Source organism: Dermacentor variabilis, chromosome 5 (genome assembly GCF_050947875.1).
Source record: "Dermacentor variabilis isolate Ectoservices chromosome 5, ASM5094787v1, whole genome shotgun sequence".
In the NCBI taxonomy this organism is placed as follows: domain Eukaryota; kingdom Metazoa; phylum Arthropoda; class Arachnida; order Ixodida; family Ixodidae; genus Dermacentor; species Dermacentor variabilis.
Window position 1 is genome coordinate 36,772,964 of NC_134572.1, and position 15,474 is coordinate 36,788,437.

At 42.6% G+C, this 15,474-nt stretch overlaps 1 protein-coding gene across 2 annotated transcripts in view; it reads right to left on the reverse strand.

Annotated features, from left to right (window-relative positions):
• The window catches only part of LOC142582433 (neural cell adhesion molecule 2-like), a 305,285-nt gene that overhangs the window by 17,594 nt on the left and 272,217 nt on the right, over positions 1 to 15,474 (reverse strand). For both annotated transcript variants that reach the window (XM_075692148.1, XM_075692147.1), the window contains 5 exons: positions 10,777 to 11,067; positions 5,173 to 5,469; positions 2,041 to 2,181; positions 1,478 to 1,505; positions 769 to 860 (listed from right to left, as the gene is read on the reverse strand). In XM_075692148.1, coding sequence (XP_075548263.1) covers positions 769 to 860; positions 1,478 to 1,505; positions 2,041 to 2,181; positions 5,173 to 5,469; positions 10,777 to 11,067 — 849 coding nt within the window. The remainder of the gene's footprint in view (positions 1 to 768; positions 861 to 1,477; positions 1,506 to 2,040; positions 2,182 to 5,172; positions 5,470 to 10,776; positions 11,068 to 15,474) is intronic.

Genomic DNA, 15,474 nt, shown 5'->3' on the forward strand with positions numbered 1-15,474 from the left:
TCTCTCTCTCTTCAATGGGCCTCGAGTAAAGCATAATTTCAGGCAACCCGCAGCAGACAAATAACCGTCTGCCATGTTGGATGCTAAAAACTATGCCTTATAACAAGTGCAGCCTGTGCAAAACACAATGTTGAAATCCTCACCGTGTTCTTTAGTTCTTCTCTTTCTACCCCTTTTGACACGCACATTTACACCAGCTCTTGAATGCAGCGGCTAAATTGACCATTGGATGACGGTATTGGTCCACCTATCCGCCACTACGGCGTTTTACGTCAAACTGATTACCAGAGGCCTCTTGACTTTGCATACGGGAAGGTATACAACCTCGTACTTTAAGAGATAACAAAATGGCCGACCAGGGTGAATAAGATTTTTTTAAAATATGGATGTTCAGCAGATGTCGGCATCTTGGCTCGTAACGTTTAATTCCATTGTCTTAGATATACACATACAACGTCGTGCGTAGCGGTAAGCTCATGCGTGAAGCTCGAAAAAAAGATATCGGAAAGGCGATGCGCGCCCGCTCCCTTAGCTTCTGAGTATGATTGATCGCTCAAAGTGGAAATGCGCCTGAAATGATGTATATTACATCAAGTCCAGAGAAGGAGCTTGACTGTCCTAGAATTATACGCCGATTTGCTCTATTTTCGGCTTGTATTGCAGCCTGATGTGACCGTAAGTTCAATGTCCACATGAAAGTGCAATAGCAGAAGCTAGGTGCCTGTGCCTTGAGGTGATAAGGTCAAACACGGAAGTAGAAGAACTTACCAATTCCAAGATTTCTCGGTGGAATAATGTCCGGGCATTTGTCTTCAACTTCCGTAATGTCTACAATCTCCTTCTTTAGGGGGGTGTGCGACCTATAAATTAAAAAGAGGATAACGACTGCGTTAGTTTTGACTGTCAACTATGACAAAGAGAATTGACTGAACGCTAATAGAAGTCGCATTTCTTTCCGCTCAGCAACCAATGTCGCAGTTTCTTCACGAAACATACTTTCTGAACTACGGCGAGTTATAAAGGCTACAAAATAGACAAATGCGTGACGTTCCGCTAAAAACGCTTTTTAATTCTTGGCTCAATGTTGCAAAATGGTTGTTTCCCTATCTTAAGAAGCTTATGAAAGTATTTTAAGACGACTTTGGCTCATTGGCGTTTTAGAGCAAAAACGTTCAAACATGGCGAGCATCTCTGTCCAGGCCTTTCTAGCTGAACGGGCGTGTTTACACTTTCCTCCTCCTCTTCTTCCATGTGCCACAGGGAGATTTCTAACAGTTCGCACTTCATGTACTTTTATTTTGAATCGCACTACTCAAACGATGCTCATGTACATTGTGAGCTATTTAATTGTATTGCCCGATTGAGATTAAGCAATGCTTGATGAGCACATCTCACATGAACTGCATATTAAAGAAAGTGAGTCTGAGGGCATTTCTGTTTGGCAGAATCACATTCATAATTCAAACTACACACTTACTTGTCATCTTCGTTCCTTCTTTTGGCAGCTGCAGAGGCAACAGAAGGAAAGAGAACTTAAGCTTTCCGAAAGGTAGGGTCGTTCAGGTGCGTTAAGGCCACTTGAAGAATGATAGGAGACAATGTCAAGTAGCCGCCAGAACGTTTTGATGTAGATACGAAAACCACGAAAGTTACAGAGCCAAATGAAAACTCGCATCCTTCATGCACAGTGGTTAGATTTTCCTATCAACGCAGTGCTTTGAATTTTACGGACCGCACTGTAAAACAATAAATAGCCCTGATTAGGTCAGCAAACAGTCTCTGACTTGGCGGTAGGCTGCCGACACGCTCATGCCTGAACGGGCGACGTGCACACTTTATAACACGCATGGGAATCAGCAGGTGGCGCCAGTGGCACCCAACTACGTGCGCGTTATCCTGCACTGCGTACTAGTTGTAGAGCTAGGGCATGTTTATTAGAGATAGGCACGTTTATCTGTGATAAGCTTTGTAACGTGACGAAGCGTTCGTAAATGCCATGAATAGCTTGTCATCTCTCGCACGGGGGTGTAAACAAAGTACCTGCTTTCCTCTTTCCAGTTTTTACTTTCATGACGATGATGATGACGATGGCGATGAGGACGAGAAGAGCAACGACGCCGACCAAGATTCCCAGCAGTGGGCTCGACGCCGACACCATCGCCGCCTCGCCTGGCAGGAGCCCTGATTGCAGGAGAGTAGAATCGACATTGAATTTCTACTTTTGGAAATAATAGTGGCTTGATCTCCGCCGACTTCTGTGCAGAATTCGCACAGAAATAAAATAGGCACATGCGTATCATATAGCCCAAAATAAATTTGTGTTGTGTCATGAATCTAGCAGTTCGCGAAGCTCTTTCTTATGATACTGGCAATTTAGTTCAGCCATTCCCAGAATCTTGTAGGTTCTTCAGTAAGGTTATCTTATATTAAAAATAGCTGTTCCTGAAGAATTATCGCTGCTAATGATTGACGGAGTGAATGGACTAGCTGAATAAGTATGGGAGAAAGCGCGGAAATATTTCAACGACGCAATAACATACATATATCCCCTTCTTGCAGAAAGAATAGAAATTGGCTCAAGAATAATTATTTACTAGGTAAACTGAGGTATAAATATAGAAATATAAATAAATAAATAAATAAATAAATAAATAAATAAATAAATAAATAAATAAATAAATAAATGCAATTGTTACTCCTTTTTGAACTGAACTATTTGTCCGCTTGTGTGGCCATTGATGTCTATGTAGGAGACACTTCTGCAACGTATATATATATATATATATATATATATATATATATATATATATATATATATATATATATATATATATATATACAACGCGCAATTCTCATCACGCAATATAGGATACGGGATTGATGTATCGATACGGCTCAGAGATGACCACAAATTTTAGCGGAGCCCTGAAAAATGTTGGCAAATAAGCTTTGACGTCTTCTCACGGCTGGGTGCTAAATCAACGTCACAAAGCGCTGACAGCGAAAACGAAAGTCATCACTCATGGCGGTAGAGATCCATAATGATACCGCGGCGAAAGCGCGTGACTAGCTGCCTTATGTCAGCTTTAACGTCATTAAATTTTTAGAAGGCGCTGGATAACCAGCATTGCGGCATATAAGACAATATAGCTGGCGTAAGGTAGGCAGTATCAGATTCAAAATTGTCTACGGTATATTGTTGATAGTGAGATATAATCACACTGGTGACGCAGACAAAGAAAGTGTCTCAGACATCTGCCGCAGTTGATGTTATGCTGGCAATGGGGACTAATGGACTGTGCACTAAAGCACTAAAGGACTGTACAGTGCGTAGGTAAAGGCTGTCAACGATTGCTATTAGTACAGTGGGACATGCCCTGCCTTATCGTTTTTTTTTATTCATGTTTGCTTTCAAAGTCCTGTTTTCTGTCTAGAGAAAACACTAAAATATACGATAATTGAGAACACGAGCTGGTCCTCAAGATGTGCAACACAATTGTAAGCATATTTATTACACATGTTCGTAATTATTTATCTAACCATTCTGGGTGTGGAATTTTGATTTTCGAGTAAGAAAATGCACTTATTTTGAGCGTCTGAATAAGGAAAAACAATCTCATTGCAGGTTTTTGTGCAAATTCCAAACCGCGCGGTCCTAAGATTGTTGCAACGTTTGGACATTTTTGAAATTTCACATATGGCAATGGTCTGCGGAACTAAGTTTTTATAACTGGTGTAATCAAGGTGGTCGAAACTGTGGTTATCTTATACGTTCCCCCTTCAGCTATTTAGTTTAGTTTAGCTATTCTACAGTGAGATATACCTGTCAAGAGGCATTGTGCTTTGAGAAAGTTTAACCCCCCCCCTCCCCCCCCCTCGGTTCCATATTCTCAAATATCGTTTGTGGTGCATAGCACATGTCCGTCTTTTCGACAGGGTCTGCATGAACCGTCAGACATAACTTCCACAGCAGCAAACGACAAATATTGCTAAGTCAATAAAGCAATAAAACACAAGTAATCACGCTAACTCTTGTGTTTATATGTTGAACTCAAAATTGAAGCGAATCATTAAAAGCCATCTTGTAGTGTCTAAACTATTTCTGGCGTTATTGCGCACCAAAAGAGTGGTACAAAAACTGCAACTGAATCTATTGATTTACGCGGCGTCAAAGTACAAAGCACCTCTATTTCATCGATCTTCAGCTTAGTCATGGTTTTAAAATTTCTGGTCGCTTGATTACTGGCAACCGGAAATTGCATGCAACGCACTAGGATAACCATATCGCCCATGCTCGTCATCGCGCCTTAGGTGTTGTGCAGTTCTTTTAAAGTGAAAGTGATGGCAAGAAAATCTTGTCGACGGACATTTTCGCCCACAGTCGTAGTGGGTAATCATGTAGAATGACCTTCGAAAATGACCGACTTCAATTCAGCTATATGATTACGCCCTATAAGTTCCAGAAATGAAAAATTCAATACTTCTAATCATTGTATTCATATTTAGATTTCGTGTGCAAACTTATATTCTTGTATCCTTGTAACCCTCACTGAAAAAAATTGTGTAATCTATACAGGAAATGTTAAAGCACAAACACTACGCTAGCACACACAGGCACACAAAGCGCAAGACGGGCAGGCTGAGCCAGGCTGTCGTTGCCAGACCCTCTAACTGAAAGGCAAAGGGGGAGAGGTCTGAAGATAAGATGAGGTTAATTGAAGAACGGAATGGAGGGTGGTCACTAAGGCGTACCATTGGGAGTAAAAGCTGAATGAAGAGAGTAGCTCACAAAGGGAAGCAAAAATTGACACACAGCTTGCTCGTAGCATAATTTCGCTGTGCAGGATTTTTTTACTCATTAATTCAAGTCAGAATTATTCCTTACCCCTGGGTTAGTGTCACACACCCGAATAGATAAAAAGCTTTTTTCGCCCCCCTATGTTCTGTAGAAGGCAGTGCGCGGCTGATTTTCTAGTAAGCAAAAGGGATAGACGAATGGGGGGGGGGGGGGGAGGGTACGGAATAGATGTAAGACACAGACTGCCCACGGTATACTGGTGTAAGTAGTGTATAACGAAAATAAAAGAAAGTAACACGTAAAGCATGGGACAAAACGTGAAAGCAAAAAAAAAACGAGCAAATGAAACGAAAACAAAAGGTTTTGGTTCCTGCCTATGAGCTCAGTCTTAGCCGAGACCAGCGTCGAGAGGGCTAGGGGCACGGCAGTGCTGATTCCTTTCTCGTTGAGTGCGAAGACAGAGAGGCTGACGCTGGAGCCCGGCTCGAGGTCGCCCACTTCGAAGAGCGGATCGTTTGAAACCATTCGCTCCCGCAGTCGACTGTCGACGTACACGTCGGCCCGGAAGTGTACGGGCAGCGGCCAAGGCTGCAGCGATCGCTCGCAGCGAACGGTCAGGCTCGTGGCCGTTATGGACGGAACGCTGCAGTTCACCGGAGGGTTCGGGGGGCCTGGAGTATTCATGACCAAAGCTTCGCATAAGGCATATAGTGGAACTACAGGAACTAGATCTTTTAAGTTTTTTTTCTTTCAATAGTATTCATTTCCATTTGACTGGTGGCCTTCACGAGTAATATGTTCAGCGTCAGTATTGACTGTAATTTACTCTTACGAACAATTCTATCGTAAGAGATTTTTTGTGACAGTCGGCCCAGATTTCCAGCAGATTCCTCAACGTTTTCTTCAGTAAGATATTTCCCCTGGCTCTGCTTTTATTTTGACTGGCGGAGTGATATCGAGAGGCTTTTGTTAAACCTGCCAGTTTATTGCAAATCCGCGAATGAAGAAGCTATGCTAGCATTTACGTATACCGTCAAACAATAGATATCTAATTAACTGAAATAGACACTGCGTCATGTCTATCATATAATTTTTTTTCTTTGACCTGTTACTATTTAAGAGGTTCTTCGGCAGTTTGTGATATGACTTTTTTTTTGTAACCACGGAATTCCTTGTCGCATATTAATATGTTCGTCTCGTTTTACTGAAAGTACTGCCTCTTTTGTGTTCGTACGGCTGCTATCAGCGCTGTCATTGCTATGAACACTTCTTACTGGGACGCATGTCCTTTAAAACATTTATTCGACACTTATTTCTCTGTCTGTAAAGGAAAAAATAATCTGTGAATCCTACGCTACTGTCGCAGTAGCTTTTACATAACAAACATTCAGTCAAGGCACCTAAAAGCAGTACAGAATTGGTCTTGCAGCACGAGGCCTATCTCGCTTTAATAACACTGAAAAAACACGAGTTTGTGGTAGCTTAAAAGTCGAAATCTTTAATATTGTTCTTCCGAACACTGCAGAGTCAATATTCTAACGTAGAGACTTTTTGCATTCAGTTCCCTGCCAGCACCTTTTGCCTCTAAAGGAAAGCTGACTCATGACGATGCCCCTCGGCATTTAGCAGACGCAAACTTGACGCAGCATATTTAGCATAACGATCAACTATTGAACTATTTGTCACGCCAGTCGAAATAAACTGACATCTAAAGATAAGAGTAACCAGTCTAAGAGACGCCACGCTTAGATGGCGGTTGATGTGGCACTTTGTGAGCCTCTCCAGTTTCAGGAGTGCAACAATTAAGGATCATGAACATTCACGTTGATAGTTTGTTCGTGTTAAAATAAGAATACAAACTCAAAGTAAAACTGCGAAAACAAATAAAAAAAAACAAAAATATGAATGATAAACACAAACACATGAGAGGGAAATTAACTATAAAAGAGATAGGAGAGGACCACTGTTGGTCTCACTGTTGCGACAAGACGATGACCTTTTGCCCGATTGTCTTGGCACGGACAAGCACTTTTGTAGAATCACTTACTCATTTATTTCTGTTAAATCAGATACATCTGTGTCAGTTGCGCTTACAAATCGGTAATTGAGTTATTTGCATAAATGGCTTGAGATGACCCTTGAATGATGTATCTTTAGCCATATGGCTCAGGCTTGTGTTGTAAAAATTGATAGCATGATACCTATCCGCCCGTGCTGAATATTGCCATACAGGTCGCACGCATTCGCCAGTGAAGTTTTATGAACTATTCGAGAGTATAAGCGGTGCGTTCACTGTATGCGGGTTGTTTTTAATTGTTCATAATACATGGCAAGGTATACTACCACAACTCTCAATCTTCTAAAAAGTTAACCTCCGGTCTTGACGTTGTTATGGGCCTTATAATAACGAGGGGAAAAAAGCCTCTTCTACTGAAGTTATATGGAACCATAGACTTGCCTCGTGTACTCTGACGGCGAAAACGCTCTTGAACAGAGCCTGCAATATTCAAAAACCAGTTTAGTACCGCGACCACTATTTAATCAACGCCTTAAAGGATTTCGTCAGAACTCTAAGGAGCTTAAATCAATGTTCTAAAAGCCTTCCAAGACTGTACAGCTAACCGCTTTCTTGGAGCTGTCCATCGGGAGCGGATCAGCTCTAAAGAAGCCAGAAGCTTCAATTTCTCACTAAGGCCAGTGATTAGGGAGCCATTGGCCGTGCTGCGTGAGCTGGCCATATATTGGGCACTTTACTAAAACGAAGGGGCTGCTTTGGCTGCGCGGAATCTTGGGATTAATTACATCTTTCCTTTAATCAGGCGCTGTTTCATCGCTAACCCGGCCTAGCGTCTTCTCTCAGAAAGAGGCGAAAATGGAAATCAGAGAGACGCCGCGTGCATCGGCAGCGTGCAGCCGTTGGGCCAATTAAAGTTGAAAGCTCCAGTTACCCTTTACGCTATGTTCAGAGACGACACCGGGACACAGAAGTTTTGTTTTACTAATTCCGCGAGATAGATCCGTTGGACGCGCCCTCTTTTGCTGGATATTTAGCCGCAGAATTCACGAATTTCTGAATAAATTACTGGCCTCGCGAAAAAGAAGAAAAGAAAAAGAAAACGCGTATCAGTCGTAACGATACAAGAATGCTTCTTTCTCTGAAAGGCTATGGCCGGAGGTTAATTTTGCGGCATGCGCCTGTTGGAAGCAACTTTTATAACGATGTACTTTGGCGCTGAGAAGGGAACTCAAATTTATGCAGTATCGCATCGATTGAATTTAAATGTGCCTTTTCGCATGGTATCTCAACCAAAATCACTGGGGCTGCTTGGTGTTTTGTTTTTTGCGAAGTATTTTAATGCATAACTGAGGTTTAGTTTGCGAAAATGTTGAGAGAGAGAAACAAGCTTTAATGATATGGTACAGATGTTAGCCTGCCTGTTTGCCCGACATGGTACTCTAAGTGTTGGGCGATGATTATGATATATAAAGTGATAAACACTTAATAAAGGGAAAATCAGACGTCCACCCGTTCGTAGCAATTGCTACAAATGAAACCCGTGTGGGTTCCTCGAAAGAACAGCCTCAGAGTTGAAAAAAAAAATCGTCCTGGTCCGGGACTCCAACCTGGGACCACCGCCTTTCCGGGGCAGCCGCTCTACCATCTTGGCTAACCAGGCGGCTAGCAGAGGGCAAGGCGAAGTCGAATTTGTCGACAACACGAAGGAAACGCAAGAGTTTATGATAAGCACTTAACAGAACATGCGATCCCACACAAACATACATACAGTCCCTCCCCCCCGCACACATAGAATCCCCCCACACAAACGCGCACACGCACACGTACACAGAAACACACACACACGCGCACACACACACACGCACACACACGTACACACACGCCCACACGCACACGTACACACACACACACACACACACATACACACACACACACACACACACACACACACACACACACACACACACACACACACACACACGCGCGCGCGCGCACACTAGCACACGCACACACGCACGCACACTAGCACACGCACACACGCACACACACACACACACACACACGCACACTAGCACAGACTACAACAAAGACATTTACAAAGTTTCGTTAAGGCTCGTGGCCCCCAAGAAGGTCAGCACACGCACACACACACACACGCACACTAGCACACGCACACACGCACGCACACTAGCACACACACACACACACACACACACACACACACACACACACACACACACACACACACACACACACACACACACACACACACACTACAACAAAGACATTTACAAAGTTTCGTTAAGGCTCGTGGCCCCCAAGAAGGTCAGCAGCGCTTTCCTGGCGCGTATAACGCACAGGCGGCGCTTTGCCATGGGCCGAAAATGAGCCGTAGTGCCAAGTTCGCGTCACCTTGAAGGCGCAGTGCCGCCTTCGAAGACCCTCTGTCTGACGCGCAGTAGCAGAAGTTGCACAGAGCATGTTGCAGGTCTTTCGGGACGTTACATTTAGAGAACATTGGCGAGTTATGGAACTTGTGTTATATGAAGCATGTGACTGTCGTTAATAAACTGTTTTCGTTATTACTTAAGAATTAATTAATTAATAATATTAATTAATATTAAGCGTAAACAGCGGCACTTTGTGCCTCAGGACCCTCTTCACATTAAGAGCTTTGAAGTTCTACATGGCTGAGATAAACGAACTAAGTGTAAAACGTTAACTCGTCTCCTGTCTGGACAAGTTCACGCGGAAATGGTGAAAGTGGGAAAAGAAATACGCAGCACTGTCAACGAGGGAAAAGGCGCGTGTTAAGTTTATGTGATTCACCACTACATGTGAAGCGTTTTCATAAGCTCTGAAAATTGGATGGAATAATAATTTCACTTGCTTTTGACTATACACTGTTCTGCCACTCATCACACCCAGAGTGGCATGGCAACACGCTCAGCTAAGCTCAAGCCCTAACTCCGAAGCTAATTACACCAATGAAGTGGGAAATAACACACTTCGAAAGTTCAATCTATTATTATTTAGTGGGATAAGCTCTAACTTGAAGCATGACACAATAACCAGGAATGTTGCGTGGTATAACGATATTTCGTGCTAGTTTACGGAAGCAAAACTTTTCATTGTGGACAAGGGGTCCGTATGAACTTACTGAAAGCGCGTTTTTTATTGTGAAATTTAAGCAGCTTATCTGTGACGACCCCGAACTTATTATTCAGCAAGGTATTAATATTTTATATTTATATATATTTTATATATATAAATATATAAATATTTAAATATAAATATTTTATATATATATATATATATATATATATATATATATATATATATATATATATATATATATATATATATATATATTGGCTAGGACAACCGATAAGGTTGCCATTGCCCTAACTTCTCCCAAATTTGGAATAATTGTACCACTAGCCTTGAACTATACACTCTTTCACAATTTATGACTCCCACAATGGCAAGGCAACATAGTCAACTAAGCTCAAGTCCTAAATCTTCCAACTGCAGTACCTCAAATCAACATGTCTGTATGCCCGACTGTAGACACGCTAATGCGCGTGAACAATCTGAACTCCCCTACCCCGCCATTTGCCTCCTCACGTGTACGGTTGCAACCTAAACCAAGTCTAGTGTATCTCCTTCCGTAATTCTCCTCGATCTCTCCCTCCACTGCCTAATTAAAGTTTGCATATACTGTGATTTCTCAAGGCAGACAGAAAAAAAGTAACGCTATTGGAGAGATGAAAGGACAAAGGAGACATTATCTTAGACCAATATTGTTAGTTTTGTTGCTACGAATTTTCATTTTCCTCCTCCTTCCTCCTGTTGCTCTCTCCAATTCCTGACTTCTCCAGTTGACCGTGCGAGTGCATCGTCTGCGCAACCATAAAGAGTGCGCAAAGTACGCGAAAAGAGAGTGGCCACGCTTGCCCACCGGCTGGTACAATGTTGAAGACACACGGTGTCGATCCCTGGCCCAGCGAGTTGGAAGCGATACAAAGCAGGGCGCCGTAGTCGGCCTTGCGACGAGGCGTGTAGAAGGCCGAGCTGCTGCGCGGGCCCGACTGGTTGAAGGCGACGATGTCGAGGCTTTCGAGGCTGCTGTTAAAGCGCCAAGTGAACCGCACGTCAGGCGGGTCAGCTTCGACGTCGCACGTGACCTTAGTGATCTCGTGCCGTGCCACATGGTAGACCGTCTTCTGCTTCTCGCGGCACTTGGGAGGGTCTGGGTGGCAGGGGGGGGGGGGGCGGGGGGTGAGATCGGAGAGGTAATGGTAGCAGAAAGAAAGAGAGAAGAAAGAACATGACCAGTAAACATATTTGAATGCGCGTCTAATGGCGAAGAGTTAACACGTGATGCTTTTCATTAGTCTCACCTGTTTGTAATCTGGAATCTGCGATCGCGTTCTCTTTCAATAGCTCAAGTTTTGTATTAGTATTGCAGCGGTTGTATTCATAGGGTTTAAGATGAGGCGGGTGCCTTTTCCGAGCAGAAAAAAAGGGAATAAATTCATTTTCATCTGGGATAGCTAGCGCATGCAAATTACTTCGGACAAACCGTGTATTGAAGAGGAGACATAATACTGGGAATTCCTGCTTACGTGCGATGTACTGTGACTACGCTAGAGAGTATTGAGAACCCACACCCATTCCTGCCATAGCCTTAACGGGCTGCAGTATGTATAAATAAAAAAAAATAAGAAAAGGAATACAAGGACACCGCATTATGCTCAGCGGCACCCAAGTCCTCTTCCCCTGTGACATGAAGCGCTTAAATGTGGTCACAGTCTTTTCACTTTGTATGTCTGTCCATCGGTTCACAGTATGAGCTAAAATTGCAATCTCTTTGGCTTTCATTCGATGGCTTACTATTCATTGTTTGTTGACATCATCGTAGCCACTCTGTTCATTAGTATTGTTATAATAATAATAATAATAATAATAATAATAATAATAATAATAATAATAATAATAATAATAATAATAATAATAATAATAATAATAATAATAATAATAATAATAATAATAATAATAATAATAATAATAATAATAATGTTAAGTCTCCCGATGCCAAGATATCGCCATACACATGCTTGATTCTTGAAATAATAAAGTGATATATAAGAAACAGCCTCGCAGTCGGCCATAATTTCTGCTGGCGGTGCGGTTTGCCTACAAGGATGACGTAATGAATTTAGAGGCGACCTAAGACGACGGTACAAGAACAAAGAGATCAGTGCGCGCAGAGCTGAATTTCCCTTTATGATATTACTGAGGGGGACGTTTCAGTTTTTCCGTGTGTTCTCCTCAGAAAAGCACCCTTAACACTCCGATCTACACTATACGTTCATTCTTTTGCTTTCTTAGCGCAAAGAGAATTTCTGCTTTCGTTCAGTTTTTTTTCGGTTATCTCACACAACCAACGGCATTCAATACACAACGAGCTTTCCGCAATATTTCTTCATGTACCGAATAAGGCTTATTGAGGCAGCGCGATGAGACCGTAACAGTACTAGCCTCTGAGTGTCTGACAACTAAAGTTCATTGGAAGAAACAACTGCTATATATCGTAAGGCCAAAAAACAGCGTGCGTCTATTTTCAACTGGTGCTTCTTCAAAACAAGTTTGGGTGGCAGCCAGTGCTAGTTCTGTTGCGGTTGTTTTCTTCTAATCGTACCACCGCGCTGCCTCAACATACCTTCCAGTTGAACCAACTCGCCTAAATCAAGTCGCTAGCGAGTAAAAAATCAAGACTTCCTTTGTTTAGAAAAAAATGTGAGGACCCTGTCTTATTTTGCGCGTTCAAGGTTCAGGTCCTCGTAATCGTCAAGACGTGATGAGATAAATTCAAATGACCTGCGTTGTTTTTGTTTGGGTGGTTTTTTTCTGCAATTTTGCGGCTTTTGCTCAACAATGAAAGTCTTACCGGTTCGTTCATCCCTCCACCGTCTCTTAATGGAGGCGTTTGGAAGACCCTAATAAACACCTCTAATGGCATTGGTTTGCTGTCCGGGGAAAGTAACGAGGGCAATGAGCTTTTCGTCAAAGTCGTTAGCTGTGGAAATAATAGACAGCCTGTCTGCCCACTGATAGTTGCGCCAGCAAGAGCGCATGCGCTTTTTATGTGGCGGAGTGAGACCACGTGGCCAGGGAATGCCTGACCATTGGCAATTTCTTATTCCATCTAAACAAACTTCCAAGATGTTTATTTATCTATTCGCTTATTCTTTGTATAATTGGAATGCATAGCTGATTATAGTGGACTAAGATGCTGTTATAAGCAAAAGTCCACCAGCTATCAAGGAAAGTAATCAAGTTAGAGTGCACGCAAAGTTGAACATTGAAACATGGTTATTCTACGGTAGCGGCAGTCCTACACGCCCGCAAGGAGATAAAGAAATGATATTACGAACTCAAACTTGAATGACCGATTGCCAAATGCACAAAATTGGGAAACAGGGCACCACAAAACAAGAGAAAAATTAAAGGTTTGTCGACGTTCGTAAGACCGTCATCTTTCTTGCATGCAAAAGCTACTTATTAGTAGACAGTGGCATCCCTACTCGGAACAGTTCATGTAAGTTTTATGAACCAGGATATTATCGGACCAGAATTGCAGTACACGCCATAATATCGTTATGTGTAGGGACAACGTTTTTTTGGTAGAGCTTATGCTGAAAAGAAGCCATTTGATAAAGGTGCAGCTCATGTTGATTGTGGTATTAAGCTTATGTTGATCGTGATCGTATCATTCACCGTAATCCAGATATTGGTCCCTGTTAGTGCTGGCTGTAGGAAGTTACAGCCCCACAGAAGTACCCTATACTGGCATTCATCATAAATGGCCAGGGGTAAAGAACCATCGCTGACACAAATAAATTAGCTTGCGCAAATCCTGGCGTTCTATCTCTAAGATTGCGTCTCTTAAAATGAAACAATAAGATCAACTTTCGCGGGCACCTGATGACATCATAAAGCTTACACCATATCATTTTTCCTTTTTCTCTTTCTTTTTTCTAGTGAGCAACTATAGAACTGAACTATACTGACTTAATGATGGGATAGTTCAGGCAGCGTCCGCTGGCTACTAGACGTCCGCATAGTAATTCCATATCATGAGAAGTGGCGAAATCAAGGTAAAGTATCCTTTGAATATTTCTGTGATCTTTGCAATTGTCTTTCCTTTGAAGTCTTGCTACTTGCTTTCCAACTGCAGCAGTGATAAAAGTTTTAAAAAAGAAGGGAAAAGTCTGGGAAGAGCTTTGACGCTCCCTTTGAACTCCGAGATCTGGTTTAGCAACACACGATAAATCTAGTGCTTGACGTAAAAGCTTTGAAAGGGCCCATAGCCTATCGCGAGATGCTTATGTTAATACGACTATGCCGTTCTCGTGATAACGAAGTAAGGACACAATAGGGCCTTTTAGTTGTGTAACTTGGTTACATTATTGAAAAAAGGATGATGTCAAGCATGAGGCGTTTTTGATTAACATTCTTTGTTATAGAATCAAACGTAGACATTCGCCAGATATATCTGCCTGCTGACTGGAGGTAACTGAATTAAAGAAAGGGAAACCCAAAATCTGCTTTAAAACCCGACTTTTCGGAGGCCGACGCGCTCCTTCTTCAGGGGGGAGATATCGCGAGGCGTAGCAGTGTTTATGCGCGTTTTCGGCGCCTTCACATGCACGCAAACACTTTTCGTAGACTTGCTATATGTTTAAATTGAGCTAAGCGTGCTCGAGAGGCTGGTGGTTTAAAGAATCGGAGTCGTTTTTTTCTTATTGCGCAGAGAGGACAGCGCACGGGAAAACCTAAAGCTAACAATAATCATTTTGAGCAGCAATAAGATATTGGAAGAATGTAGAGCACACAAAGGGAGAAACATTTTTTTCTAAATCTGTTGCGTAAAAAGAGTTTTGCTTTTCATTCAGGTGTCTGGCGCAGCAGTTGGAAGCAAACATGTGGAATTTCGAAAATACTTAGGTGCATGGAAAGAACTACGGACGCTGGTTTTTCAATGTGTCGTGCTGCCATCATGGCGTTATTCGTCATAACATGTACCTTAGGCCTCCTGACGATAAAATTAGAATTCAGCTTTTCTTTTACTTTCTCTTCGAATGCCTACCCAACGTCGTGGCTTAGCGGCTATGGTGTTGCGCTAGTAAACACTAGTTCGCGGGATCAAATCCTGGCCGTGGCGGCCGCATTTGGATGGGGGCGAAATGCAAAAAACACCCGTGTCCCGTGCATTGCGGACACGCTAAAGAAGCCCAGGTGGTCAAAATTAAACTGGAGTGCTCCACTATGGTGTGCCTCATAATGGAAAACGTGGTTTTGGTACGTAAAACTCTAGAGTTAGATTTTCTTTGAATGTCTAAAGTTATATCCCTGACGGAAAGCAGCACCTCGGACCTGCTGAGCAGTTCTGAAAAGCACCGCTATTTGACTCGCAACTCTGCAATACATCGTGAATACGGATACATGTGTATCTAAGACTTCCCTTATGCGGCGGCTACTTCAGAGTATGGGCGACACCACGACGGCCATAGGATGTGCAAGTTGGCGAGTACAAGCTACATCAGCGCCATCACGCGGTTTCACGCACAAGTGTGTGTCGTCTGAGCACTTT